Here is a 27,876-nt window from a genome sequence, read left to right on the forward strand (position 1 = left end):
AGACATTTGTCAGCAAATAATGTCTCTGCTTTTGAATATGCTGTCTAGCTTTGTCATAGCTTTCCTTCAAGGACCAAGCGTCTTTTAATTGCACAGCTACAGTCACCATCTGCAGTGATTCTGGAGCCCGAGATAATAGTCTGTTGCTGTTTCCATTCTCCCCGTCTGTCTGCCGTGGATGGAACGGGGTGGCATGACCTTCGTTTTTTGAATGCTGAATTTTAAGCCAGTATTTCCACTCTCTTTCACCTTCATCAAGACACTCTTTAGTTCCTCTTCACCTTCTGCCATAAGGGTGGTGTCATCTGCGTAGCTGAGTTTATCGATATTTCTCCCGACAGTCTTGATTCCAGTTGTGCTTCATCCAGCCCAGCATTTCACACGATGGACTCTGCTTAGACATTAAATAAGCAGGATGACAGTATACAGCCTTGACGTACTCCTTTCCCAATTTTGAATCAGCCCATTGTTCCATGTCCGGTTAAGAACCTTTTAAAAATAGGCTTTTCTGGAGTTTAAGAAAGCTATTTCTAAGCAGGTAATCCATCACTTCCAAATAATGACATTTTTATCAGGTCCTTCCCAATATTTATACCTCTTATTCATTTTTCTTGCCTTATTGACTTAATTAGATCTTCTAGGCAAATGTTGAATGCTGAGAGCACACATGCTTCTTCTTCCTTATTTCAGAAGAATCTTACCCGCAGAGAAGGGCTTTAAGGGAGGTTTATATTTTGGCAAGACCCCCGACCCCTCTAAGGATGAAATCCAGGGGGTCTAGGAAGGAGTACAGTTAGGACCTATGACCAGGTGATGGGGGGATGACGGGTGGGAGGTACGAGGGAGATGCAGTCCTCTGCCCCAGGTGGCTACTTTGGAGCTTTGAAGGATGGGGTGATGGCCCAGGCCCTGGGGAGGTGGAAAGATTGGGACTGAGATGGGATACGTGGGAAGAGCTGCTATAGGAGGGCAGGCCTGGGAAAAGCGGGTAGAAGCTAGGGTGGAGATACCCAGTGGTGAGGGGAGTCCAGACGTGACTTGGTCACAGATAGGGTGGCCTCAGGTGGGAGCTTCCGGTAAGCATGGCTTCTGGGTGGTGTTCCCACCTCTGTTACTGGCCCTGCAGTGGGCGCAATACCCTGACCTGGAGAACATGGGCCTCAGGGCACAGCCCAGGCCTGCATCTCCTGGCTCCTGAAGCTCAGCTGATGCCAAGGTGCAGGGGCCAGGGCCTCTGAACACTCAGGGCAACAGACAGAGAGAGAGAGTCAGGAAGAGGCCCCATGGCTGGGGAGGCAGGCCCCGGACGGGGCCACGGCAGAGTCAGCAGGGACTCTGCAGCCCAGAAGACACCAGCCTGATACCCAAGAGGGGCCGCACAGGCAGGGGTGATCCTCACACTGAAGGCTCACTGCCCCCGCAGGCTGCCTCTGGGCAGTAAGGAGGGGTGGATGGACAGAGGTCCCCAGGCCAGTGAGGCGGCCCCATCTCCAGGGAGCCAGTCCGGGGCCTGATGAGCAGGCTGGCGGCACAGCGCAGCCCACGGACGGCTGGGAGGTGGAGGCGACTGCACCCCAGCTTCTGAAATCCAGGTCAGCGCTGGGGAGCAGAGGGAGAGGCTGGGAGGAGGAGCTGCCTGAGCAGAAGCCGGGAGCCGGGCTGGGTGCAGGCCCAGGAGGCCCGGGCATGAGGCTGGAGGAAGTTCAGACCATGATGGGGGGAGAGGGCGGCTTCAAATGCCAGGCTGTGGGGAGCCACGGAAGGGTTTAAAGCAGGAGAGTGACCTGATTGACTGGTGCCTCCTGAAGGTCAAGAATGACTTGGGAAGCTGCTGAAGCAGGATTCAGGGAGCAGCGGGCAGAGGGAACACCAGGGGGCCTCGATGGGCTTTGGGACGAGGTGGTCAGGCAGGGTGGCTGGGTTTCAAGCGTCTGCCTCTGTTACCTCCCGTGAGACCCAGCCGCCAGCTGCCCCTTTTCCCCCAGATTTTTCCCCTAGGCTTCCTGGAGAACTTCAAGTCTGAAGCTACTCCTGGCATCTGGCAGCTTTCCCACTTTCGGACCCTCTGCCAGAAGAAAGGGTTCCCTGGGCAGCAACGCCGGGCTGCTGTTACTGGGAGACAGGGTTCAGCCTCTGCTCCCAGGTTCCTAGCCAGACCTGGGCTGGTCCTGACTCCCCGCCCCTGAGCTGTGTGGCTTAAGGCAAGACCCTGCCCCTCTCTGAGCCTGTTTCCTTATCTATCAAGTGGGGAGAATGTCACCCTGTCACTTTGTTGTCATGGGGATCTGACAGTGCCAGGCATGGACCGAGCATACAGTAGGTGCTTACTAAATGTGAGCTCTTGCCAACCAAGGTAGGCTGGCTTGTCCTGCCCCCACACTTCCTGGAGACAGAGCCCAGAGCAGGGCAGGCTGGGCCCCGCTGAAATGGCTCCTTCATCACCACTCCTGCCTCTGCTGGTCGCTGTGGGGCACTGTGGGAGGTGGGGGGCGGCGGGGTCAGAGGGCCGCTGGCACAATGCTCCCTGCTGTGTCGGGGCTGACCTGAGGGCATGGTCCCTGAGTCCTGGCACCTGGGGGAACCATGACCTGTGGCCAGGGCAGGGCTGATAAGGCTCGCTTGAAGCAGCTGGGCCGGCCCCTCCCTCGGGACAGCCTCCTTCCAGCTGCTCAGCCGCCTCTGGGAGAGGAAGGTAGGCCTCAGCAACCCCCTGCATGTCTGTCCCCTGGAGGGACATCTTGCAGGCAGGTGCGGGGAAGGGGGTGGGTTAGGGGCTGGGCCCTGCCCATCCTGGTGTCAATCACCCCAGGCACACTGAGGCCTGCAGAGAGGCCGCTCCGGCCCAATATCACCCAAGGGTCAGGTGCTGGCTCCAACCTGGCCTTTGTCCCTGTGGTGGGGGGTTGCCGGGGGATGGGGGGTAGCTCAGCCTCTGGTTGGTCAGTGACTTCAGCAGGTCCTGCCCTCTTTTGGGCCCTAGTTCCTTGGGGCTGAAGTGAAAACTTGCTGGCCCCCACCAACTTCAAATTGTCTTTACACAGTGGGGTGGGTGGGAGGTCCCAGCAGGCCAAGAAGTTTCTCTTCTTTCTCCCCAACAGCCAGGCGAGGCTGAAAGGGGGTGGGGATGAGCAGAGACTGGGGGAGCCTGGAGGTGGTGAGGGCCCTGTGCTCAGGCCCCCACGCCCTGGAGACCCCCTCCCCGTCCTCTACGGGGGTGCAGCGGGGAGGAGATCATGGGTGAGAATCAGAGTTAGAAGCCTTCAGCCCCTGGTTAAATATAGAACCAAGGCCCCTCCCACAGCCTTCCCTGCAGGCTGCAAGGCCTCGATAAGCCCTGGGTGGCCTGGGCCAGCCCCCTCCAACCTGACCCCACCCCCGTCCAGTGCTGGGACATCCAGGGAAAGGGGTGGACGTCTTCCACAGGGGGCTGTTGAGCTCCGCTTTAAGCAGAAGCAGTGAGTGTGATGGCTGAAAGGGGGTGAGCTGAGGGGTGAGGGGGCAGTGAAGGCGCTGTGGAGGGGGTAGACACGCTAGGCCTCAGGACTCGAGGTTCAGGAAGCTCTGGCCGTGGTTGCTGAGCCCACTCTGGGGACTGTGGGCTGCGGGCTGGGCTAAGCCCTGGGATCTGCACCTTCGTTTCCCTCTCCAGCTCTGGTGGGAGGGTCTGGCTTGGCAGACCCAGCGTGGGTGGGTACTCAGGGGAGACCGTCGTGGAAAATGGTGTCAGGGGAGGCTTCCTTATAGAAGTAGCTGTCCGTGTCTGCAGAATCAGCTGCATCCTGGCATAAGGACGGCTCAGGCCACGGGAGCTGCCTGGCGACAGTTCCTTTTGACAGCTTTGGGGTCACCTCTGGTGGTGGTGGGAAGCTTCCCTGACCAGCACCTGGGCCCCCACACGCCCCCTGCGGATCTCATGGGGTTTTGGTGTCTGCTCCCGGGGACTGGTCGCCCCACCACCACCCCACCCCGAGTTCCTGAGCTTCCCTTTCACCCCCAGCTCCGCTGCTGCCAAGATGCCGTTGCCACAGACACAGGCCTCTGGGCTGGAGCTGCATCGCCCCCAGGAGCCGGTGGAGCCGCACACCCCAGCCCAGGGCGCCCGGCGGGCGAGCAGCGAGGACACGCCCAGCGCCCAGCATGAGGGCTTGAGGCCTGGCCTGGGCACCTTGCGGCGGGCCCTCTCGAGGGCGAGCCAGCGGGCCTCGGTTCGAGCCTCCCGGGGAGACGCAGGGCTGCTCAGGCTCAGCGGCCGCTTCCTGTTCGGGTCTTTGCGGCACACTCCAGACAACTGCCCTGCCGTGGACCAGACCGGGGTGACCTCGGAGCCAGGGCCAGCCTGCGGCAGGAAGGTGTCCTCCAAGGCCAAGGAAGATGTTGGCCGGCGGTTGTCCACGGGGGCGGGGCCTGAGGAAGCCAAAGGTGAGGGCTGCCCCTCCCCCACTGAGCAGGGGAGGAAACAAAGGCCAGAGGGGGGTCGGGGCCCAGGTTTCTTGATGGGTTACCCTCCTCAGCCACCCCAAACCCGTGCCCCAGCACAACTGCACGGTAAATTTCTTCCAGCGTTTCAACAAGGGCAGCCGAGAAAAGTGAGGCTCAGAGAGGTTAAGTGACTTGCCTCACGTCTCACAGGTGGGAAGTGGAAAAATGAGATTTGAACCCAGATCTGCAGGGCCCCAGAACTCCACGGGCTTCCACAGCCTGGCTCCTGGCCAAACCGGACTGGTGGACAAGGCACTGGCCCAGTCAGATCACAGGATCACGGAGGGTGCCCGGGAGCCAAGACCACCTGGAGGCGAGATTAGGGGGCCACCCAGGAGATGAGCCCTGAAGAGGGCGTGCAGGAGAAAGTGGAGGGCTCCTGGGGGTGGAGGCTGGCCCAGAGCGGGGAACAGCGGGGAACAAGAAAGGCTGAAGCTGGACACCGCGGGCAGGAACCTGGGCATCCAAGGGCACGCCCAGACTGAGCTCTGGCCCCACTGGACCTGAGTCAGGACTGCACTGGAGGCCACCAGGTCCAGCTCCATGCAGGGAGCAGCGGCCGAAGTAGGGGCTGAAGGCAAGGGGAGGCAGGACCCATCCCAGGCATGATCTGAACCAGGCTTGGGACCTGGGATCTGCCTCTTCATAGGCAATTCCGAAGGACATAGAGCAGTCGGGTCCCTTGCTCCTGGTGCAGGCCTTCCGTAGCGCTCTGGGGCCAGGCAGCCCAGCCCGGGGTGTAGGGTCAGGGCCGACCAGCTTACCTAGAGCGCCCCCTTCACTGGCCCTCTTCTCGCCCGACCTTGCAAAAGGCACGTCCGTGGCAGACCTCATCTCCGAGCGGCAACTCCTAGCCGCCTTCGAGCGGCTGCGGCACCTGGAGACGGGGCTAGTGACCGAGAAAGCCTCGTGCACCTTCCAGCAAGACCCCACGGGCTTTGCGCGGCGCGCCATGGACGTGTGCCTGCACTACGACGGGCTGGCCGCGGAGATCGGCGCCATCGTGCGCGAGACGCTGCGCCCGGATGGCGTGGACGCGGCCGCGCTCGCGGAGCTGGCCCGAGTGGTGCGCGCGGAAGAAGAGGCCCACCCGGAGCCCCCCGCAGACGGCGACTTTCTGCGCACGCCGCGCCGCTGGCGCCAGTACTGGGAGGACGCCGTGCGGCGGAGCGCAGAGGAGCGCGTGCGGCAGGCGGGCGCGGGGGAGGCCCCGGGGGCGGCCGACGCTGCCCCCGACTTGGCGCGGCTCCTGGCCGAGCTCGGCGCTTTGGTTCGCCGCGACCTGCAGAAGGTGCAGCGGGAGGTGCACCCCGCTTACGCGGCCGCCGGCTTCCCGGCGTGGGAGGCCTACCTGCGTGCCTTCCACGGCGCGGTGGCCGGGCGCCTCCAGGAGCTCGCGCACGACGCCCGCGGCTGCGAGCAGCTCTACGTGCTGCTGGACTGGGCCGCCAACGTCTACAGCAGGTGAGGCCCGGGCCGGCGGCCGGGGGGTGGGGCGAGGGCGAGGAGGGGCTGGCACTGCCCGCCCGCGAGGCCTTCCGGAACCTGCCCTGAAGGGCACAGGGCACCTTTCTCCTCCTTTTCCTCCCCGGGAGAGTGCTGGCTGTTAGGCACCCAAGATCCGAGATCCGGGAGCCCTTTGACATTCTCTCCTCCCCCTCCCAGACCCTGGTGCTCTCCCTTTCGGGTTCCCAAAGCTGGAAAGCGCTATGGGCGGGGTTGCTTCCGAGGCGGCGAGCCCAGTGAGTCCCCCCTAGTCCACGCGGGGCCTTTGAGTGAACTGGCCACGGGCGCCCCCTCCAGGCTGGACACAACCACGGCTCACCGCGCTCTTGAGGGCTGGCTTTCACCCCCAGTCTTGCTTTGGATGGACACCTCGGTTCAGGGCTCTGCAGAACGTGATGGGGTGGGTCCCGCGTGCCCCTGAGCGCTCCCCAGCTCCCCAGGCAGGCGGGCAGTTGGAGGGGCGCCAAAGTGCTGGGCTCCTTAATATTCTGCGTGGCTGCAGACAGGCGCCCGCCCCGGTGTGGGCTGGATCCTAGCTGGACCCTGAACTGCAAGGTCCCGGGGGCGTTTAGAGCTCAATTTGGGTGAACCCCGAGCGAGAGGGTGGAGGTCACTCCCGAAGCAAGCTGGTCGAGGTCCATCCGGACTGCCTTCTTTATGCTTTCGGGGCCCGCTCCGCCGACTGCTTAGCCAGGAAATCCTGAGGTGGGAAGCCCGGCGGAGGGGCGCTTGGCACGGAAACCTGGAGGGCGGGGTGGGGTGCGGGGCGTGTGAACGGAAGCCCAGATTCCGGGCCTCACAGCGATGGCATTAGGCTTTGAGCCAAGGCAGAGGGCAGTGGGTGCAGCCGCGGCCGCATCAGAGTCCCGCCCAGACCTTCAGGCCCCGCCCTGCCTTCCAGTCCTGATTTCCTGGGCTCCCAGGACCAGGCTCTGCCCTCGGAGCCGCTGCCCCCGCTCCTGGCACCGGACGTCTGGGCCCGACTGGAAGACGACTACACCAGCTTCCTGGAGGCGAGACCGGGGCGGGGCCGGGCCGAAGCGGGCGGGGTCCGGGTAGAGGGTGGTCAATGCCAGCGGGGTAGGGAGGCGCAGTGCCCAGGGTCCGAGCCTCTCCGCTCTGCGGCCTCGGGCGTGGGCCTGTGTCCCGGCAGGGGTGCCCTTGTCGCCAAGGGCGCGCTCTAGGGCTTGGAGGTGGGGGCGTCTCCCTCCTGGGAGGGTCTCACCGCGGCCCCTTCCCTGGCCCGCACAGACCAAGATCGAGAGCTGCTTCGATGGCATCCTGCAGCTGGAGCAGAGTCGCTGGGCGGCTGCGGAGGCCCCCGAAGAGCTGCGGGGCCTCTACCACACGCCGCTGTCCTTCGACGTCTGCATGGTGCGCCGGAGGGAAGGACGTGGGTTTGGGCCTCTGGCGGTGGAGACTCTCTTATAAGACACAGTCACAACCGCCTCTCCCCATCGAACAGGAGCCTGAGGCCCCACGTGGGGCGCGGGCAGAAGTCCTCGGGTCTCATGACCAGGCTAGGAGAGCGAGGCCACAGCTCCCAGCTGAGCGGGGGGGACCCCGTGGATGTGCGGAGCTGGGACGGCTGACCCCCTGGAAATCGGGGCCCCTGGAAGTCGGAGCCGAGACTGGGAAGCAGAGCGGGGAGGGTGGAGACGTCCCTGCGCCACGATTGGGCGCTGGGGCCATCGGGACAGAGGGCTCAGACGTGCTCGCTCGCAGCTCGTGGCGGAGCACGTGAAGGCGGCCGGCGCCATCTCCGCAAAACTGGAGGCCACCACGTTGGGGATCTGCGCGCGGGCGCTGGGGCTCTTCCTGCACAGGTGCGGGCGAATCCTGGGCCGGGATGTGGTGGGCGGGGTGGCCAGGGTGTGGACGCTGGTTGTCCCTGGGGGGGACCCATTCATCCCCTTACCTCGGAATTCGAGATTCCGGACAACTGGGAGGGAGAAACCTGGAGGGCGGACTCGGGGTCTTAGCAGCCAGGGAGAGTCTTCAAGGCCCCTGCGTACCCCGCCCCCCAGGTTCGAAAAGGCTTTTCTGGAGTCCAGGGCGGTGACCGAGCCTAACCTGTGCGCCAGCATCAATGCCTGCGAGGAGCTCAGGTGGGTTTGTCCCGCGGTGCCAGGCGCGACCGGCAGGGGGCGCGCGAGCCCTTGGAACCGCAACGCAGACGCTGGCCCTGCGGCCCCAAAGCGGCCATCCCCAGAGGCCTTCTGAAGGGGACCCCCTCTCCGTGCTCGGCCCCGCCTCTGTCCCCGCCATGGGGTCCTCTCTTGGCCCCGCAGAGCTGAGGCCCTGGCAGGGACGCAGGGAACTTCAAGGCTGAGCAGAGGCCGAGGTTCCAGCCACCTTGCCCAGCTCATCCCTGCCACCCAGGGCTCCATTTCTCCTCCCTCATCCCACTCAGCCTTCTTACTTTTAGGGACCCTGTCTCTTCTTGGAAGCCTGCCTCCCTCCCGACCCCAACCCTCAGGGCCTTGCTGGTGCTGGGGCCTGGGTTCCTCTACCTCCAGGGGGCAGTGGCCCTCCCCTGCGGGCTGCCAGAGCCTTCAGCCCCAGGCCAAGCCATAGTGTCCCCAGCTGAAGAAGCATCAGCTACTGCTGATGGTGTGATGTCCCCATGGACAGACGGAATGCAGTGTGGGGGCTCAGAAAGGCATCGCCAATGGTCCAGTCACGCAGGCAGTACTTGTTGGATCTGGGAACCCAAAGCATGACCGTGATAAGGCACTGGCTCACTAACACTCTTCTGTCCCTAGACTGTGCCAGTCTGGTGCTGGGCACAGGGGACTCTGGTGTAGGCCATCTCTGGTCAAGCCCTGGTAGAAATTTAGCCTGTCTTTCTGTGTCCCTGCCTTTCTGGAGAAGGAAATGGCAACCCATTCCAGTACTCTGGCCAGGAAAATCCCATGGATGGAGGAGCCTGGCGAGCTACAGTCCATGGGGTCACAAAGAGTTGGACTCGACTGAGAGACTTCACTTTCTGTGTCCCTGGGCTGCAAACTGGGAGAGCCTAGCCCTGTCTCCTCAGTGATGAAATGGGGACATTGTGATATTTGGAGAGGCAGTTATGAGGCTCAAAGGGCTTCCCTGGGAGCTCAGAGGATAAAGAATCCACCTGCAATGTAGAAGACCTGGGTTCAGTCCCCGGGTTGGGAAGATCCTCTGGAGAAGGGAATGGAAACCCACTCCAGTATTCTGGCCTGGAGAATCCCATGGACAGAGGAGCCTGGCGGGCTACCGCCCATGGGGTCACAGAGTCGGACTCGACTGAGCAACTATCCCGAGCGTCTGAGGAGGGCCTCTGTGCCAGGAGGGGCTGTGCTGCACTGTTCTGTCACCAGGAGGGATGAGGTCTGGCTCAGCCCTGCCACAGGGGCCCTGCCATGCGGTGGGACCTCGACACTCCCCTGGCCCACCCCTCCGTGCTCGGCTCCCGGGCGCACTTCTGCCCCCTCACATGACCGTTCCCAGGGCTTCTCCACTGTGCCGCCCCAGGGGGCTGCCCTTCACACTATAGTCTGAGTGATCGGAGCGGGGGTGGCACCCAGCCTTCACAGCTGTATGCCAGGCCGTGAGCCCTTGCCCACTTTCCCCAATCCTGGCCCCTCTCCCTCCCCAGGACTCACCTTCTGGCCAAGTTCCCAGAAAGCTTTGGAGAGCTGGAGAAAGCCCTGGGGGCTGCCACCCGTGCCTTTCAGAAGCAGCTGCTCCAGGGCTTGCAGGGCGCTGTGCAGGTGAGGGGGCGGGCCCTTCTCTCCCCACTTTCCTTGCCCAGCAGGTGCGCCCTGTGTCCTGGAGCCCGGGGGCCCAAGTCACAGCACTCATTTACCGTAGGGGCGTGTTGGGGTGGTGTTTTGAGGGCAGGCAGGGAACCCAGACAGGTTCCCAGCTGAGCAAGAACAGTTGGGAACAATTCCCTTCTTCCTTCACGCTCCTTGGCCTTCTCTGGTGGCTCAGCTGGTGAAGAATCACCTATAATTGCAGGACACCCAGGTTCCACCCCTGGGTGAGGAGGATCCCCTGGAGAAGGGAATGGCAACCCGGTCTAGTATACTTGCCTGGAGAATCCCATGGACGGAGGTACAGTCCATGCGGTCACAAAGAGTCGGACACGACTAAGTGACTAACGGTTTCACTCTCCTCTCAGAGATGAACTCTGAGACTCTCTGAGGACCCTCTCCACAGAGCGGGTGCATCCAGGGCATGGCGCCTCATCCAGCCCCTCAAGGCGCCCCCAGGACTCCCGAGGCAAGGCCTGGCTAGAGGCTCAAACTCCAACCATGCCCATGGGGCCAGCCGGCCTGAAGGAGGCAGTCTCAGAATTTTCTCATCAGAGAAGGTCTAGAGCAAGGAGAGGGGCTGTCCCTAAGATACTGTAGAAAGGGGTTCAGCTCCCCAGACTTTCTTCCTGATGCCAGCTCGCCCTTTGTCCTGAATCGCCCCTGTCCGGAGCCATGCCCTGGGTGCCCAGGGGAGGTCTAGTGGGTGCTGGGGGTCAGCCCTCGGCAAACTGCCCACCGCTCTGCCCCCAGCCGCTCTTCAGGGCCCTGTGCACCAAGGCCTGGCTGACCCAGGACCTGCTGCAGCCCCTCATGGACAAGGTGGTGGCCTTCTCGGGCCTCCTTGAGCACATGGCCCCACCCCTGGCCCAGGTATCCGGGGCGGGGGCGGGCGCTGGTGGGGACATGCCCTGGGCTCCTCCCGGTGACCCTGACCTCTACCCCCAGGAGACTCTGCAGCAGGTGCACCGCTACGTTGTCCGCGAGTACCTGGCGCAGGCGCTGCGACCCCGTGAGCGGCTCCGGGGTGTGGACCGCCGGAGCGGCTCCCAGAAGATGGGCCTCGAGGCGCAGGCCATCGGCAATACCTTCCAGGGCTTGGTAGGAGCATCACCCGAATGCCCCGGGGTGCTGGCCTTCTTGGGGGTTCTCCAGCCCACGGACCCTCCAAAAGCGCAACCCTCAGTCTGATTTCAGCTCGCCCCCTATAAGAGACCCGCCCCCCCCCCCCGTGGGCAGGCTTTGGCGAATGATTCGTGGCACTCTCCACGTGCAGGGGCAGGGCCAGGTGGGGAGGACACGTAGCATATATTTGCGTTGATTTGCATGTACTTTGTGGGGGATGTAGGGGAGGGATGAGGGTCGCAGCCCCGTCTGAGGGGCGGGGACTGTGTGGGATGTCTCCTCCACCCCACCCCCAGCAGAGCGAGCTCAGGCATGTCCTGCCCACACAGACACCCCTCATCTGGGCCGCTGGTCCCCAACTCCCCGTCTGATGCCAGGCAGGCCTTCCCCGCGGGGCCTGGGCTCACCCGCCTGAGCAGACGCAGAAAGCCTCCTCTGCGCCCTGTGGTGGGGAGTGAAGAGGAACCCTGAGCCGGGGCGTATCCCCTTCCGCGGGGCAGGAGGCAGTCCCAGTGGGGCCGCAGTGGTGGCTGCAGGAGGGCTAAACCGGGCACTCACCGAGGGGCTGCAGGCGGGGGCGGGGGTGGCCCACCGTGCCGCGTCTCCGCAGGGCTCCCAGGCCACGTGGCTGGGCCAAGCTATCCCATGCGTGGCTGACATACTGGGCGAGACTCACAAAGACGACATCAGGCGGCACCTGGAGACGCTCATCAGAAGCTACCCCGACATCAGGTTCCTACCCCGGAGCTGGTTCTGGGACGGGAGATGGGGAGGGGGCCTCGGGGCGGGGCTCGGACTAGCACCGGCCTCCGTGCACAGGTGCCAGCAGCGCGACCTGAGGGCCCCGGACCCTCAGGCTATGGGGGCCCTGGTGGGATCGTCGCTGCGCTGCCTTTCCCCGCTGTTCTAATCTCACCGTCCTCATTCAGTCTTGTGGTCCCTGGAGTCTGAAGGGAGCCAGAGCCCTTCCTCCAGTGAGTCTTAGGGGGAGGCACCAGCCCCCAGCTCCGGGAGAAAGCCCTTTCTGGAAGCCCAGAGACCTGCCAGCAGGAAGAAGGCTTTGATCCTAGGGGGTGTGTTGGGGGGGGTGCTGAGTCATCATGCACGTGGAAATCCCAGCTGAATCTCTCCATGGCCTTGGAGATTCCAGGATGGGGAGGCTACAGAAAGCCCAGGCCTAGCCCCTTCCTGGGCCCCTGCCCACCCCGCCCCATCGGAGAATCCTCTGATCCCAGCCCGCTGCATCTGTTTGGCCTTGATTCAGAGTAACTGCGCATAGGCAGAAGGTTCCCCTTTTGGCCCCTCGGGGTTTTCCTGCGCAGGCTGGCCGGCCCTCCCTGGCTGCGGGAGACAGTGCTTCCAGCTCTTTGGGGTGCTCCGGACGGGAGGGGCGGCACACTGGGCCAAGCCTCCCACCCCACGTGCCTCTCTGCTTGCCGCTGGGCCGGGGCTCCCCAGCACGGTTCTCAGGGGAAGAGGCTCTGACTCCCCTGCCTGCCCTGCTCCTGGCATCGCGGCATCGCGGCGCCCTGCTGCCTCCCTAGGTCCACTAGGTTTCCGGAACCTCTGCCTGGGGCTCAGAGGCCGTTCCCATCAGGCTTGCCTCTTCCCGTCTCCACCGGGCTTTGCACCCTTCAAGACCCAGGCACCCCCAGGAATGCTGGGTGCCCTAGCGCTTCCAGTGCGAGCCGTGGGGTCCCCCTCGCCCTGGGGTCCGGGGTGTCACTGGAGCTGTCGAGTCTGCAGCGGGGGCCTGCGTGTCTCTGCAGGCGGGACCACGTGCTGGCCATCCTGGCACTGCGCCGACTGGGCCGCCGTCGGAACCAGAACTTCTTGCGCCACGCCCAGGCCATGCTGAAGGCTGCCGCCAAGGCCGGGGGCTCCGGGGCCGCCGGGGGCCACGTGCTCTTCGAGGAGATCGAGTTGGGCACCTGCGTGGACGTGCTGGTCACCTGCATCTAGCGCTGCTGGCCTGAGAGGGGACGGCCCCGGGGGACGGAGGGGCGGCCACCTGCCCCTAGGGACCGAGCCCCAAGCCGGGGACCCGGGAGGCAGCCCCAGCGCAGCCCCAGGCCTGAAGCCCGCCCGTGGGGGACCTTCCATCCTCCTCCTCCTGATGGCCAGGGGAGGTCATGCCAGGCATGCCAGCAAGCCTGAGAGGCATTCCAGGCATTTGGAGGAGGGTTTGGTGCAGAAGTTCCCTTTGGTACTGCCTACCTGGGAAGGCCTCCCTGTCTAACTGTCCTGCACCACCCCAATGTGAAAATGAAGAACAGAGTATTTATTTTTAAACTAAACATGAATTAAAATGGTATCTGTCTAAGGAGACGTGGGGCCAAGTTGACTGCAGACAGAAGGTCTGTCTCCCCACGCACCCAGGGGCTGGCCAGAGGTTCTGTGCTGACTGCCTTTTCCTGCCCACTGTACCAATAGGGAGACTGAGGCAAGTCTGAACTGGGAAAGCCCACCACTGTGGTTACAGAGCAAAACAAACTTCAACCCTGGTTTCCCGGGGCCGCTGGCCTCACGTGCCAAGTGAGCCTTGTCCCACAGGCGTGGGCACTGCTCTGTCCTGTTCTAAGCAAGCCTGCACCCTGGCAGATAAGGAAAGGCCAAAGCTTGTTCTACAGCTTGAGGTATTTGGGTTAGATGTGCGAGGGACTTCCCAGCAGTGAAAGTTGTGTGCTGCCGTAGGGCAAGTGTCAGCCTGGAGTGAGTGTGTGGAGGGGTGGACCCTGCCGGTCCTGGCTCTGGACGTGAGGCTGCAAGGAGCTTACTCCGGCCTGACCCCTGCAAACCTCCCTCTTCATCTTTCTCTCTCGAACACATGGCACTGAAATTTGGCTCCAGCCTGCAAGCAAGGCTGCTAGGAAACCCCGTTTGCATTGGCAACCTGGGGCTCTCCAAGAAAGGGGGTGCTGAGATGGGAGATTGACAGGGAGGCACTGATGGAGGCCCCACCAGCTGCCTCTCCCCCACCCTCCCCCCTGCTGGGATGCTGGCGTGTCAGGAGCAAGTGCCAGGCACAGCCTGGCCAGGAGCAGGGCCAGAACGAGGAAGAGGAGAGGTTGGGGTTCCGGCCCCACGAACAAGGGTTGGGGGGGAGGAGCGTGTGAGTGCTGACGCTGGCAGGCAGCCCTAGTCTCATTGGGGAAACTGAGGCCAGCACAGGATGGGGGTCTGCACTGCCTCACACCAGGCCCCAGCATGGGTGGCCTGAGGTCCTACAGCCAGCGGAGGGGGGGGGGGGGCGGGCAAGTGTCCAAGGGGCACCTCTTTCCCTCAGGAGCAGCAGGGGACTGACAAGCCAGCCTGACCCCACGAGTCAGCCCGGTGGCCGGCAGAATTCGGGTAGGAGGCATGCTACAGGAAGCCTTGCCCTGGTCTGGTCCTGGCCAGCTTCTCCACGGGGAGCCCCTGCGACCCCCGACAGCTTTGCGTTCCCGGCCCCTCAAGGAGACCCCTCCTGCAGCCCAGGCCCCGGCCCTGACCGACGGGCCTGGCGCTGCCTGAGCCCCTGGGCTGCAGGCAGAGGGTCCCGGGCTGGTTTCTGAGCCAGGCGTAGTCCTTGTTCTACCACTTGCTTTCCAGTCAGAGGCTGTAGGCAGGTTTTGTCACCTCTCTGCACCTGTTTTTTTCCAGCTGCGAAATGGGGGTGCTGCCTGTGCCTCCCAGGCCAGGAGGAGTGAAGCAAGGGCCTGCCATAAAGCCAGGTTTGGGCCCCGTGAGCCCATGTTCCCATGGGCCTGGCACGAAGAAGCAGAAAAGACCCTGGGTGCAGGGCTAGGGGGCTCTGTCAGTGAGTCCTGAGGTGGGCGGGGCCGTGAGTGGGGAACACCCCCAGGGGAGGCGGGGGAAGCGGGGGCTAAGCAGCCTGTGAGCGGCAGCGGGAAGGCTGTAGGCAGAGACCCAGGCCCAGAGCCAGAAAGGCAGGGTTTTCCTGGCAGGACCCTCCATGCCCAGGTGGCTCTGTGTGCCCCGGCTGTGTTCCTGTGAGCCCAGCAGAGCGTGAGGGGCTGGGGTCAGCTTCCCAGGGCTGAGTTGGGGTGAATAGGAGGCTAGACGGCAGCTCCTATGAGGGGTGCAGCCAGGGAGGCCGGGGACTGCAGGGAGGCCTGAGTCCATGGCACCCCGACTGGCTCGGGTCCAGGGCCCTGGCCATTGGCCATCCTGTTCCGGGCTGGGAGGCTGTGCTCAGGACCCTGCCCACCACCAGGTCGCAGGAGGCATCACGAAGAACCAAATGTTTCCCTGGCCATTCTATTGTCCGGGCCAAGCACTGGGAGGGAGAGGGCTGGCTCTCTGAGCCGTTTCCGGACTTGAGGACCAGGTTGTCTGGCTGATAAGGAAGCGTGTGTGCGTGTGTGTGTGTATTCATGTATGTGTGTGTTCCTGGAATGTGCCAGCCCTTGTCAGCGCCCAGGGATGGGGGGGGCGGGTGCCTTGCCCAGTGTCTGTTCCTCTGTGCAGCAGGACATCCTGAGTGCCCCCAGAGCGCGGGTCCCAGGCCCCACCTAGCCTGGCCACCCCCTTCCCCCTGCGTGGCCCCCTGCTCTTCCCCCTTGGGCTCAGCTTGGCTTTACCATTGCCCACATTTCCTGGGGCTCCTTTGTGGATGGAGGGTCGTCTCTGGCCCTGAGCCTGTGGCTTCTTGTTGAGGCTGGGGGTGAGAGGGTGCGGGGGCCAGCCTGCCCAAGGCAGGATGCTCAGCTTCAAGGACAGGAAACCCAATCTGCTGACCCAAGGCAGCCTGGGCGACAGGAGGGACCTGGTGTTCCCCTCACTCCACCTGGGCGTTTCCCTCTGTGGCCCTCCGCCCAGCCTGGGGCCAACCCTGCTCAAGGGTGTTCGGGTCTCAGCTGCTGTCTCCTGCAGCAGGTGAGCTGGCCCGGTCCTCTCTGAGGCTGGGTCCCCTCCTCTGTGACACAGGAGATGCTGGGAGGCTGTGCCCAGCAGGAGCAGAGCTCAGGGGTAGGTGGGATCGGCCAGAGACCCTGCAGGTGGGGCGCCGGGAGGGGCAGCCAGCCTGCCACCTCCGTGCCCGCGCATCCTCTCCCTCCTCCTCCCTCGTCTGCTGACCCTGGCCCCTTCCTTCCTGGACTTCATGGGGCCCCTGGACACGTGGGCGGCCCCCTCGGCGGCTGGGATGCAGTCCTCACAGAGCCCCCATAGCTGCCCCAGGGGAGAGGGGGCTGCAGGGTCCCCAGGGCCACACTGTCCCCTCTCTCACCTCCTCCTTTACTACCTCAGAGTCCTTTAGGGACCTCCAGCAGGTCAGAGGGTCCCCCTCCCACCGAGGTCAATGTCTGCCCACCGTCCATTGGCCCGGGGGGAGGAGCTGGGACTGGGCCGCCTTGGGCTAGATGGTGCTTCCCCAGCCATCTCCCACTGTGGAGCGCTGGGTGGCCGGTCTGTGCCCTGGTACTGGGCAGGGCGATCAAAATTAATATAGATTAGTTGATTGCAGATCAATTGTAAATCAACTGTATTTAAATTTTTTTAAAAAAGGATTAGGCTCTGGATTCAGACACCTCTGGGCTGGGAGCCCAGCTCTGCACCTTGCTAGCTGTGTGACGTTGGGCAGCTTACTCCACCTCTCTGGGCCCCAGCTCCTGGTATAACGTGGGGAGCATTACGGGAGAAAGTGCAAATGTGCAGGACGAGGCCCAGCCTGCCTGTCTGCACTCCCTCAGGATGGCAGTTATTGCTATTTAGATGCACCCGCTCCTTGAAGCCCTGTCTGGCAGCCCCCTAAGTGAGTGTCTGCTCTGTTTCTAGAAAGGATTGAGGCCAAAGGGGTGAAGCAATGTGTCTAAAGCCCCAGATGGGGGACTTCCTGGCGGTCAAGTGGTTAGGATTCTGCACTTTCACTTCCAAGGGCTCGGGTTCCATCCCTGCTCAGGGGAACTGAGCCCGCACAAGCTGCTCAGTTCAGCCAAAATCAGGAACCATAGATGGAGGTGGTGGGATGCCCCAGGGCCCAAGTGGTCTCCGTGCCCGAGCCCCCACCATCGTGCCCTCCTTCTCCAAAGTGCAGAGGGCAGAGCTCCCTGGATGAGGAGGTGTTCCAGCATCGGACTAGAGGAAGGGGAAGGCCCGGTGGTGGTTTGGGGCAGGTTCCCTCTGTCCTCGGCCTTGGCTGGCCCTGCGCAGCACTGGAATTCCCACAATTCTTGCCACATGACCCGCTCTGTCCCTGATGGGACTGTATGTGGAACCAGGCTTTTTCCCAGAAACTGTGTTGTGGAGGAGAAGAGCCTGGGTTTCCAGGTCGGGAAAGTCCCGGGTCTGAAGCAGTTCATCTTGCATCACCACCAAAAACTGCTGCCAGAAACTGCTGCCAAAAACTGCTGTGGAAAGTCTGACAGGCCTAATCCCAGCAACCCCCACCTCCTGCTGCCTCAGTTCCCCTTTCTGCAGGGGTGGATCACCCTGTGTGCCTCGCAGGGCTGCTGCAGGGGCGAGTTGAAGCCATGCTGTATGAGTCACGACTTGGTGTATTTACTCTTGGGTGGTGGGGCAGGCCCTGTTATGGGTCACCGCAGTTACCAAGGAGGCCCCTTCCCCTCTGCTCCCCTTTCCCAGCCCTGCCCTGCTCCCTTCCTTAGTGTCAGCTGCGTTCTCCTCCACCGGTCCTGGCTTCCCCCATGGTCAAGGCGCCGGGGCGGGTGCTGCCTCTCTGGATGGTGGCGGTGGCCAGTGCCTGGTGAGCGGAGTTCCAGGCTGTTGACCATGGGGGCGTTTTAAGCCTCTGTGAGCTAGTTACGTGAGATGAGGAAAAGAGCACCCCTCCTGGAAGGCAGTGGGGAGTGATGGGATGGGCACTCAGGAAGGGCTCAGGAAATGGAAGCTTCTGTGGTGGTTTCCTCACCCCAGTTGGGGAGCAGGAAGGGTGTGGGTGCAGTGGAGCTGTGAAGCTGGAGTTTCCTGTCTGAGCTGCTGTGTGACCTCAGACAGGCCTGCGCCTCCTTGGGCCGCTTGTCCCTCCAACCTGGGAAAGGGCTTGAGAGGGCACTGTGGTTTCTGTAGACCTGAGCCCCCCAAGGTCATAATCGGTGTCTGGCCCTGCCTGCCTCGTGGTCCCAGCGGGAGCAGCCCTGTTTCTGCTCACCACGTTTTTCTGGGACCCCAAGCCACACGAGTCAAGAGGAGAACCCAGCAGAACGGAGGATGGGGCTGCGGCCGGATTCCTGCCTCAGCCCAGCCCCTAGCGCCCTGTGACTGTTCTGGACCTCGGTTCTCACTCTGTGCAATGGGCCAGCAGCCGAGCTCTGGCCCCTCCCCCAGGGTCCCGGGGGAGGTGGCCCCAGACAGGGACCAAGAAGAGGCCGGCATGAAGAAGTCGAATGTCCTGGCCACCCAGCATGGCTTCTTCACCAAAGGGAGGAAGAAGAAGGGTCAGCCCAGCTTAGCAGAGACTGAGGGCGAGCCTGAGCCCAGTCCGCGGCCGCCTGCCCAGCTGCCCACAGGTAGGCGGGAGCCCCCTCCCCAGGCAGGCAGGGTCTGGGCAGGATGGAGGCCCCGCTTGGCCGGGACAGAGCGGGCAGGGCACGTGGGCGTCGAAGGGCCTCCCCTCCCTGCTTTCATCTGCTGCCCCCTGATCTCAGGATCTGAGCCTGGTGTCCCCTGCCCGGGCTGGGACACCCCGCATGTTTTGGGGGTCTCGGCCCCTGGGAGGTGACCGGGGCGGGGAGCGGGTCTCGGAACCCCGGGCCGCGCTGACGCCGTGTTCTGGCCGCAGTGGAGGAGCTCAAGGCCGACCTGGAGCGCGGGCGGCTGGAGGCGGCGGGGCCGCTGCTGGCGCTGGAGCTGGAGCTGCAGGAGGCCGCGGCGGGCCTCGCGAGCGAGGAGGAGCTGGTGCGGCGCCAGAGCAAGGTGGAGGCGCTGTATGCGCTGCTGCGTGACCAGGTGCTAGGGCTGCTGCGCCGGCCGCTGGAAGCGGCGCCCGAGCGGCTGCGCCAGGCGCTGGCCGTGCTGGCCGAGCAGGAGCGCCAGGACCGCGCGGCGGCGGCGGCGGGGCCCCCGGGGTGCCCGGGGCTGGCGGCCACGCGGCCCCGAGGCTGGCTGCAGCTGTGGCGGGACGGCGTGGCGCAGGCGGCCGCGGAGCGCCTGAGCCGGCGGCCGCCCGCGGACGCCGAGGGCCGCACGGAGGCCGAGCGCGCCTTCCTGCACATGGGCCGCACCATGAAGGAGGACCTGGAGGCCGTGGTGGAGCGCCTCAAGCCGCTCTTCCCCGCCGACTTCCACGTGGTGGCCGCCTACGCCGAGAGCTACCACGCGGAATTCGCGGCCCAGCTGGCGGCCCTGACGCAGTTGGAGCTGTGCCCGCGAGACACCTCCATGCTGCTGCTCTGGGTGCAGAACCTCTACCCCAAGTGAGCTCGGGCGCGGGGTGCCGGGCGGGCGTTCCCCGGGCAGGCAGGGCCTGGGTGTCACCAAGTGCAGGGAGTCCGCTGGGAAAACGGCCCAGGCGGGCCTGGAATCAAAGGGGCAGGGCCTCTGCTGGGCCTGCTTTGCCCCGGGAATCCTTAGTCTCTCTGGCCTTAGCTGCATCCCACAGTTGGGGAAACTGAGGCACAGGGAGTGGGGGCAAGGACCTCATCTTTCATTCCTGAGTTTCCAGTCTGGGTTAGGGGGTGAAGCTGCCTGTGATCAAGAGTCAGGAAGGGCTGTGGCCAGGAGCAGGGGCCCTGACCTGGCCTGGGTCAGCCCAGGAAGCCAGCTCGGAGGAGGAGGTGCAGGATTCTACCTGCCACAGAAGGCATTGGCCCTGCTCTGGGGCCACTGACAGTCTAACAGAAGTAAGGGAGTGAGGCAGGGGGGAGCGAGGACAGGCCGGGAGAGGGAGAGGCGGGCTGGTGTTCCCAGCAAAGCGAGCAGCCCTGCATGGCCCAAGGCTGAGCTGGGAGGCCTTCTGGGAGCAGTGTGGTTCAATACCCAGCAGGCCGAGGGAGCACTCCCAGGTGGGATGGGGGGCACTGCGCCTGTTGGGGAAATCCCCACTGTGCAGGGTGTCCCCCAGTGGCAGAGCTGAGTTCTGGCCACCGAGGCCTGGAGCTCTCAGTTTGGGAGGGCCTGGTGCTGCCATGGAGAATCTCCGGTACCAACTGGATTCAGATCCGGGCATCCCCTGATACACCCAGACCCCATGCATCCCTGAGCATGTTGCTGCCAGTATCTTGGCTTTCTCTGCCCACCGAAGCTGGATAAGAAAATCCGGAGACAGAGGCAAGAACACAGCAGGCTCCTGCCTCCAGAACTGTGTCCCTGGCTCCATGAGGAACCTAGGGGATCCTATAGCTGGGGGCTCGCAGTGTGTGGTTGGAGATGAACAGAGGCGTAAGGATCCTGCATGCTTCTCACGCTGTTTCAAAAATAGTCATCAGGCTGGCGTTGGGTAGCCCGGTCATTTGGGGCTGGCAGTCTGCTGGCCCAGCTGTTGGGTCCGTTGTCTTTTGTGGACTGTACTGAGACGTTCTTTCTATAATGCAGAGGAGAGAAAAACTCGAATGGGTGGTTTGCAGAGAGGGCGCTGTGACGCTGGGCCCCGCGTGCAGAATGTTTCGAGGGGCCCTTAGGTGCAGCATGGAATCCTCAAATCAGGTTTAATCTTTTGATAAAGAAACTTAGTTACAGACGGCAGATCAGGAACAGGTCAAGAACTGGAGGGAAAAAACAGCACGACACCTCTTTTTTCTTCTTTTTTCCCTTATTTTACTGCAACAAGCATGCCCCTCATTTGATCAACCTGGGTGGGGAGAGACTTAACCTGCAGTGTGGATCGATTCAGGGATTCTGGTAGGGGCTGGCCCTGGCCTGTAGCATAAAGCCTGCAGGAAGCCTGGAGACATAGACCCTGTGAGCGATGTCTGAGGCTCTCAGGGATGTCAGTGGTCTCGGTTGGTGCTGGTTGGTCAGCCTCTAGCAGGGGCCCAGGAAGGACCAGGTGAGGGTGGTGGGTGAGGAGTCAAGGAGGGCAGGGAAGCTGGCCCAGGGCAGGGGATGCCGGAGAGTCCTGCCGGGCAGGCCGGTTCCTTCTTGTTGGTCCTAACTCACCAGGAAGTGCTGGGCCTTTCCCCTCTTCCTCTCCACCTTCCTGTCCCGGTGCCCTCTTGGGGCTTTAACCTGGGCCCCCCTGAGGTCAGTGCAGCGGGACGCTGAGCCCTGAGAGGGGGAGACCAGGGTGGCTCCGAGGAGGCTCGTGTGGCCAGAAGTCTGGGGAGCAAAGGGACACAGCGCATCCAGGCTGGTGGGGCAGGGGTGCTGGCAGCAGAAAGGGCTATTCTTGAGCCTCAGGGCAGACAAAGGCCCTAAGGAAGTGCCAGGGCTGGGCAGTCCCCAGGGGGCTCTGGGACCCATTGGAAGCTCCACAAGGATGGGTGGATATGCCTCCATCCAGGATGAGGTTGGGGAGGGGCAGACAGCCCCTCCTGCTGGGACTAGCCCTCTGGGGGCGGCAGAGCCGGTGGGGGGCGTGGGGGAAGGCAGGGCAGGGCTGGTGGGATGCAGTGGGAGCACGGTGGGGGATGGTGGGAAGGAGACAGAGGGTGAGAAGGGGAGGGGGAGCCCTCGGAGCAGGGCGATCAGACCAGAAATGTGGTTCTGCCGCAGCAGGGGGAGGGGAGGGAGGATTGCTGGAGGCGGCAGCGAGCCCGGGAGGAGGGTCCTTCGGTGTGCCAGGTGGGAGATGGGGGCTGAGCCGTGGGGTGCCTCTGGCCGCGTGGCTCAAGGCTGATGGGTTGCTCAAGGCTGATGGGTTTCGGGAGCATAACCTGGAGTAAGAGTGGACGCGGGGAGAGAGTGAACGGAGGCAGGGTGATTCTGGGGTTCGGGGCCTGGATGGAAACAAGATGGAGAGGCAGGGGTGGGAGGCACTGGAGGGAAGGCAACTGAGCTGTGCGGGGCTCTGGCCAGGACGGGGGGACAGCTCTGGTTTTCCTCACGCCAGCCGCTTTGCCCACAGCGACATCCTTAGCAGCCCCAAGCTGTCGCCCGAGCTGCAGGGAGTCAGACTGGGGACCCTCCTGCCCCTGACCCAGATCTCGCTTTTGGAGGCCTCGTTCCTCTCCAACGAGGTGGTGAGTCCAGGGCCAGTTCTGGGAGGGGCTGAGGGGGGCCGGGCAGACAGGATGGGCGGTCAGGGAGCTTGACAGTGTCGCCCACCTGGGTTTCAAGCTACCCAGAGCGGGCCCCTCCTCCTCCCCAGGCCATCGTGAGGAAGTGGATGGCCCGAGCTCTGGAGCTGGAGTCAGAGCGCTGGACCAAGGATGAGGCCCCACAGAGGCTGGACGGCCGCTGCCACAGTGAGCTGGCCATCGACATCATCCAGGTAGCGCCCGCTGCCCTGCCTGCACTGGCCTCATCCCTGTGGGCAGACGCGCCTGCCACTGAGCACACACCCCCTTGCTCCATGTCTTACCAGCGCCCACCCCTGCCCCAGCCCTAGAGCAGGCGGGCTTCTGCTCAGTTTCACCCCCTACCCCTACAGCTCATCTCCCAGGTCCATGAGAATACCAAGAGCATCACCCTGGACCTGGGCACGCAGATAAAGCCCTTCTTGTTGGAAGAGCTGGCCAGGTTCCTCAGGAGGTAGGTGATGGGCATGCATGCCTGTAGCGGGGCTGGGGGCTGAGGGGTCCCTGCCGCCCCCTCTCTCAGAGCCCCAGCCCCTCCCTTGGGCCCCAGGTGGGGGTCTTAGCTAGACCAGCGCCCCCTCCCGGCCACTAGGGTGTCTGTTATTATGAGCAGGAGTCCTTGTCCCCCTGCACCACCCACCTGGGCGCTGAGAGCCTCAGGTCATCTGACCCCCACCCGCCCCCCACCAACCCCGCTCAGCAAAGCCCCGGGAAGAGCAGCCTCCAACTGCAAAGATGCCCCCCCAAGGGACTGAGGCCCTGGCCCCCCTTCGGTGTTGCCCCCGGTCCGCGCGCCGAGTTCTCTTGGCTGCCCGCCTTCCCCCTTCTGCCTGCAGCTCTAGAGGGGCCTGGGGCTCTGCAGCGCCCTCTCCAGGAGCTCTGCAGGGGCCCTGGCCGCGCCGGGCTGAGCCTGTGAAGCCAGTTCCGGGATGCCTACTGCGCCCGCCGTGTGCCGCGGGGGCCCGCGTGTGGAGCGGGAGGCTGGCCGGGCGGCTGCGAGGCTGCCCTTGTCCCAGTGTTTGTGCTGCGCCTACGTGTGCCCTTTCCCTTCCACCAGCTACCAGCGCGCCTTTGATGACTTTCTGGAGCGATGCAGACAGCTGCGAAATTACAGGGCCAATGTCATCGCTACCATCAACAACTGCCTCCCTTTCCGGTAAGGGCGCTGGGCAGTGGGGGGAGTCACTGAGGCTGCCTGCCTGCGTTGGTCGGGGGCGGGGGCGGGGGGCGGGGGCGGGGCGGGGCGGGGGGCGGGGGGCGGGGGGCGGGGGGCGGGGCGGGGCGGGGCGGGGCGGGGGGCGGGGGGCGGGGCGGGGCGGGGCCGGGAAGCCGGCGGGTGGTGGGGAGGGCGGGAGGGGGTGGGGGTGCAGAGGGGCGGGCCGGGGGGAGGTGCCTGGGATGGGGGAGGCGGAGGAGCAGCCTAAGCAGCGATGTTGAATTAAAATGAGCAGGGTGGAGAGGAAATGCCCGGGCTTACAGGGGCAACAGCAAGCATTTGTCTAGTGCTGGTGGGTCAGGCGCTCACGCACAGGGTTTCATTTATGCTGTTAGCAACCTTGTTAAGCAGATACAGTGACTGTGTCCATTGAACCATGAGCACCCTGACTATGGAGAGGCTGAGCCACTTGTCCTCAGTTAGAACAGGATGTGGTGTTAGGCAGGTGTTAGGTGGGAAGGCTGGGTCCCGCCTAGGGAGCCTGGATGGAGTGCCTTGGTCTTGCTCCCACTGGGACAGGGGAGCCAGGGAGGGTTCTAGAGCGACGGTTTAGGGAGATTCGCCTGGGGCTCCCGGGCTGTCTGGATTTAGGGCTGCAGGCTGGCGTGACCTCCCTGCCTCCTGTGCTTCCAGGACGTCCGTGGAGCAGCAGTGGCAGACAAGGCCAGACCTCCGGAGCTCCCTGCTGAGGACCCTGAATGCGCTCCAGAGCCGTGGCTTTGATACCCTGCTCCAGAGCCTGTTTGGGGACCTGAAGGTAGTCCAGCCTCCCGCCCCGTGGCACGTGCTGAGTCTAGTGCTGGGGGGCCTGTGGGAGGGCCTGGGAGGGTGGGATGAGGGGGTGGGCGGCAGAAGCGAAGACCTGGCTTGAGGAGGTGCAGCATGGGGCAGCTGCAGGGAGGCTGGTGGCCCCTGTGATGGGGCCATGGCCCGCCCTTGACGTCACCCCCTACTGCAGCCTTGGGCTTGGCCTCAGAGGGCCATTTAGGGCCCTGGGCTGCAGACGAGAAGCCTCAGCTCCCCTCCCTGTTTGGACTCCACCTAGTCCTAAGTTTGCCTGTAGTTTCCCCTGATGTCCCCAGGCCCTTGTGCCAGACCCTGCCTCCCAGCCGGGACGCTTAGAGCCTCTGGCGGCTCCCGCCACTTCTGCAGGGGCCAGGGCATCCCCAGAAACCCTTAGTGCCTGTACCGCAGGATGAGGCGGGGTCCTAAGGGAGGAAGAAGGGGCACTCCTGCCTGCCATCCGGGGGAGCCCCCTTCACCCCAGTGCCCCGCGGCTCAGGGTAGCCAGGCGGTGACCCTGGACGACTCTGGATGACTCGGCAGGGTCATCATCATCATAGGCCCAGCCAAACACCAGGCTTTGTTTATGCAGAAATTTATTTATTTAAGGAGGAGGATGGTGGAGAAGGCCTCAGGGCAGGCAGATGGCAGTGCTGGCTGGTCAGCCTTGGAGAAGGGGATGCAAACCTGGCCTCCACTTCCTGCTGGAGCGCCCGAGGAGTCCTTAATATAACCCAACCCCTGTCCCGGCCCCGTGTGTGTCTGTGCATGCGTGTCTACTGGGCAGGCCCTTCCTCTGCCGGGTGTGGCCACACAGCCTGACCCTCTCTTGTAGCCGCTGTTCAAGAGGTTCACGCAGACCCACTGGGATGCCCCCCAGCAGATCCTGGAGGAAATCATCTCCGCCGTGGCCGAGAGGATGCCTGAGTTCTCAGAGCTGCAGGACTGCTTCCAGGAGGTGAGGGGGTGCTGGGCTGCCGGTGGGGGGACACGCAGGCAGGCGTGTGTGTGGGCACACCCGGATGCGCTTTTTCACTCTGGCATCCGCCCCTCCCTGGACCCTGGCCTTCAGGGAGGTGGTGGGTTCCCATGGACCTGCCCGCTCGCCCACTCAGGAGCTGCTGGAGGCGGTCCACCTGCACCTGGTGAAGGAGTACATCACCCGCCTCTGCAAGCGGCGCCTGGTCCTCAAGACGGCGGAGCAGCAGCAGCAGCTGGCGGGGCTCGTCCAGGCCAACGCCCAGCACATCCAGCAGTTCTGCGCCCAGAACGTAAGCCCCGCCCACCCCCCACCCTCCCATTGCGGTGGGCTGCCCTCCTGCTCCAAGCTCTTCACGGGTAGGATAGCCCCTCTGGGCCTCTCCAAACCTGATGAGGTCCGACCCGAGCCTCTCTGGGCCCCCGGGCGCGCTTCCGGGCAGGGCCAGCCTCTCTCAACAAGCCTGTGCCCGCAGGGCTCCCGGGCCACCTGGCTGCACCACGCCCTCCCCACGCTTGCCGAGATCATTCGCCTGCAAGACCCCAGTGCCATCACGATCAAGGTGGCCATGTACGCCATCTTGTACCCTGACTTCAGGTGAGAGCCGGGGCCTCCAGGACCCGGGGAAGGCAGCGTGGCCGTGTGGTTCCCCGCTGCAGTCGGAACCTTTGGGGTGTGCAGAGTGACTCCCTGAGGATGGGCAGAGCGCAGATAGATACTGGCCACTGTGCCCAGATCTTTATAGCGGCTGTTCACTCGGTCCTCGCTGCCACCTGCTGGGGCTGACATTCTTCGTCTCCGTCGTCCAGATGGGACCTGGGCGGTGTGAGGAATATGTCCAGGGTAACGTGGCTGGTCAGTCGTAGAGCCGAGACAACAAAGCCAGGCATCCGGCTCCACACCGCATGAGCCTTTCCTTCAGAGGGGGATCCGAGACCAGAGGGACCAGGGAGCTGCTGGAGGCCGTGGCACGTCCGTAGTGAAGCTGCGGTCCGCCGGTCAGCCTAGGGGTCCTCCGAGGCTTGACCTGTGTCCTGGGGCCTCTGTTCTAGAGTGGAGGCTCAATCCCTGACTGCCTGAGGATCTGGTGAGCCAGGGCAGCAGTCTCTGTGGGTTGAGTCCTCTGGTGTGGTCGGCCTGTCCCAGCATAGCCTGGTCCAGCTGCTGGCTGATCTGGTCCACCTGTTCAGCCGCCCATCCAGTTACAGACTCACCCGTCCATCTACCCATCATACAGGCCCCTGCTTACCCATCTGGACGCCCATCTAGCTATCCAGCCATCTGGTCACGCACTCATCTACCCATCTGTCCGTCCTTCCATCTATCCATCCATCCACCCATCTAGTCATCCACCTGCCCCCCTATCATCTATCCATTCACGGATCCTTGTGTCCACCCAGGCCGCCAGCAGTTATCAAGTGGTCTCCTACTAGCTACCGGCTCTGTTTAGGCACCAGGATGCAAGGAGGTACAAGGCACACCAGGCCTTCTGACAGACAGACAGTCAGATGAGGGTTAGCAATGATGAGGTCATCTGGCGAAGGAGTACTATGTGCAGGTTTTAAAGCTTGTTTAACCAAGGTTGTGAGTGGCGGGAGGTGCTGACTTTAGAGCTGGAAAATCTTCTCTGGGGAGGTGACTTGTTCTAAATTTTACTGTTTACTTTTGGCTGTGCTGGGTGTTTGCTGCTGCGTGAGCTTTTCTCTAGATGCAGCGAGTGGGGACTGCTCTCGAGTTGCAGTGCCCGGGCTTCTCATGGTAGTAACTTCTCTTATTGCAGAGCGCGGGCTTTAGGGCTTGAGGGCTCGTGAGCACAGGCTCAGTAGCTGTGGTCCATGGGCTTAGCTGCTTGGTGGTATTTGGGATCTTCCCAGATCAGGGGTGGAATCCATGTCTCCTGTACTGGCAGATGGCTTCTTGATGGGAGGTGACATGTTAGCCAAGTGCTAAGGGGTGAGAAGGAGCTGGTTATCTCAAGGGCCTGGGGACGAGCATTCTGGGAGGAACAGCCAGTGCAAAGGCCGGACTGGGCAGGAGCTTGGCACCCTCTGGCGCCACTGTGGCCTGTGCCGCTGGAGCGCAGTGGGTTAAGCAGAGCGGGGCATGCTCATGGGCTGGGGTGTTGGCTGCCCATGAAGCCCAGGAGTCTGGGGAGCTGGGAAGGGGTGTGAACAGGGGTGTTGGTGAGCAGGCCGGAGTGATGGGACCCTCTCTTTGCCAGCAAAGACCACCTGAGTGCCATCCTGGCCATCAAGGGGAACCTGTCCAGCAGTGACACCAAGAGCATCGGGAGCGTTCTGGACAGCAAGACGGGGGCACACGAGCCCTCCAAGGCTCTATTTTCGCTTATAAAGGTTGGTTATCTTTTCCCGTGTCCTAACCTCCTTAGGAGCACCTGCCGAGCATGGGACACCACTCTGTTTAGGGGCTGTCAGACCAGCACCAGCGTCACAGCCCCATGCGGCCCCTCCGGGTGTCCTGCCTTCTGCTACTGCTGCTGCCCAGGCCTGGCTGAGGAGTGGGCCCCTGAGCCGCTGGAACTGGAACAGCTGTGTCCTGATGACCCCTCCTGTGGGGCAGGAGCCGTTGAGGGAAGCTCTGTGGATGAGAGTGGAGCTTGCATGCCCTGAAGGAGGGGTCAGGAGGGTGTGTGGCTCGGGGACCCAGCTCCGGGATCACCGCCTGTCCACGAGATCCTGCCCCACCTGCCTGAGGACCGCCCTGCTCAGGCTGGGTCTCCGGCCTCCCCAGCTCCTGAGCAGGCCCGAGCCTCACCCCTCCTGCCTGCTCTGGTCCAGGGCTGCGTTGAGCCGGCCTCAGCCTGTGAATGGAGCAGAAGGAAGAGCTGGAGGAGAAAGGGAAAGA

At 63.4% G+C, this 27,876-nt stretch overlaps 2 protein-coding genes across 2 annotated transcripts; both read left to right on the forward strand.

The window, feature by feature from the left end:
• Positions 1-4,013: 4,013 nt before the first annotated feature.
• EXOC3L4 (exocyst complex component 3 like 4) lies at positions 4,014-12,860 on the forward strand. Its single transcript, XM_052660148.1, has 11 exons — positions 4,014-4,419; positions 5,292-5,943; positions 6,887-6,998; positions 7,237-7,359; positions 7,711-7,811; positions 8,013-8,093; positions 9,614-9,728; positions 10,527-10,646; positions 10,722-10,874; positions 11,509-11,630; positions 12,668-12,860. Exons 1-11 carry the CDS (start codon positions 4,014-4,016, stop codon positions 12,858-12,860), a joined length of 2,178 nt encoding a protein of 725 aa, XP_052516108.1.
• Positions 12,861-15,600: 2,740 nt separating this feature from the next.
• Positions 15,601-27,850, forward strand: LOC128066514 (tumor necrosis factor alpha-induced protein 2-like). Its single transcript, XM_052659547.1, has 12 exons — positions 15,601-15,776; positions 17,985-18,367; positions 18,640-19,273; positions 21,862-21,976; positions 22,105-22,227; positions 22,387-22,487; positions 23,091-23,189; positions 23,883-24,006; positions 24,868-24,990; positions 25,148-25,303; positions 25,487-25,608; positions 27,233-27,850. Exons 1-12 carry the CDS (start codon positions 15,601-15,603, stop codon positions 27,639-27,641), a joined length of 2,565 nt encoding a protein of 854 aa, XP_052515507.1. The 3' UTR covers positions 27,642-27,850.
• The last annotated feature ends 26 nt before the right edge of the window (positions 27,851-27,876 follow it).

The sequence above is a fragment of the Budorcas taxicolor genome, chromosome 21, assembly GCF_023091745.1.
Source record: "Budorcas taxicolor isolate Tak-1 chromosome 21, Takin1.1, whole genome shotgun sequence".
NCBI classification, from domain to species: domain Eukaryota; kingdom Metazoa; phylum Chordata; class Mammalia; order Artiodactyla; family Bovidae; genus Budorcas; species Budorcas taxicolor.

Excerpts from the sequence above, each read along its gene's own strand:
- EXOC3L4 (XM_052660148.1), top strand. The coding sequence starts at position 4,014 with ATGCCGTTGCCACAGACACAGGCCTCTGGGCTGGAGCTGCATCGCCCC. Across the intron at positions 6,999-7,236 it reads ACTACACCAGCTTCCTGGAG|ACCAAGATCGAGAGCTGCTT; the intron begins GCGAGACCGGGG and ends TGGCCCGCACAG. Across the intron at positions 10,875-11,508 it reads GCAATACCTTCCAGGGCTTG|GGCTCCCAGGCCACGTGGCT; the intron begins GTAGGAGCATCA and ends GCGTCTCCGCAG.
- LOC128066514 (XM_052659547.1), top strand. The coding sequence starts at position 15,601 with ATGCTCAGCTTCAAGGACAGGAAACCCAATCTGCTGACCCAAGGCAGC. Across the intron at positions 22,228-22,386 it reads TGGCCATCGACATCATCCAG|CTCATCTCCCAGGTCCATGA; the intron begins GTAGCGCCCGCT and ends CTACCCCTACAG. Across the intron at positions 22,488-23,090 it reads CTGGCCAGGTTCCTCAGGAG|CTACCAGCGCGCCTTTGATG; the intron begins GTAGGTGATGGG and ends CCCTTCCACCAG.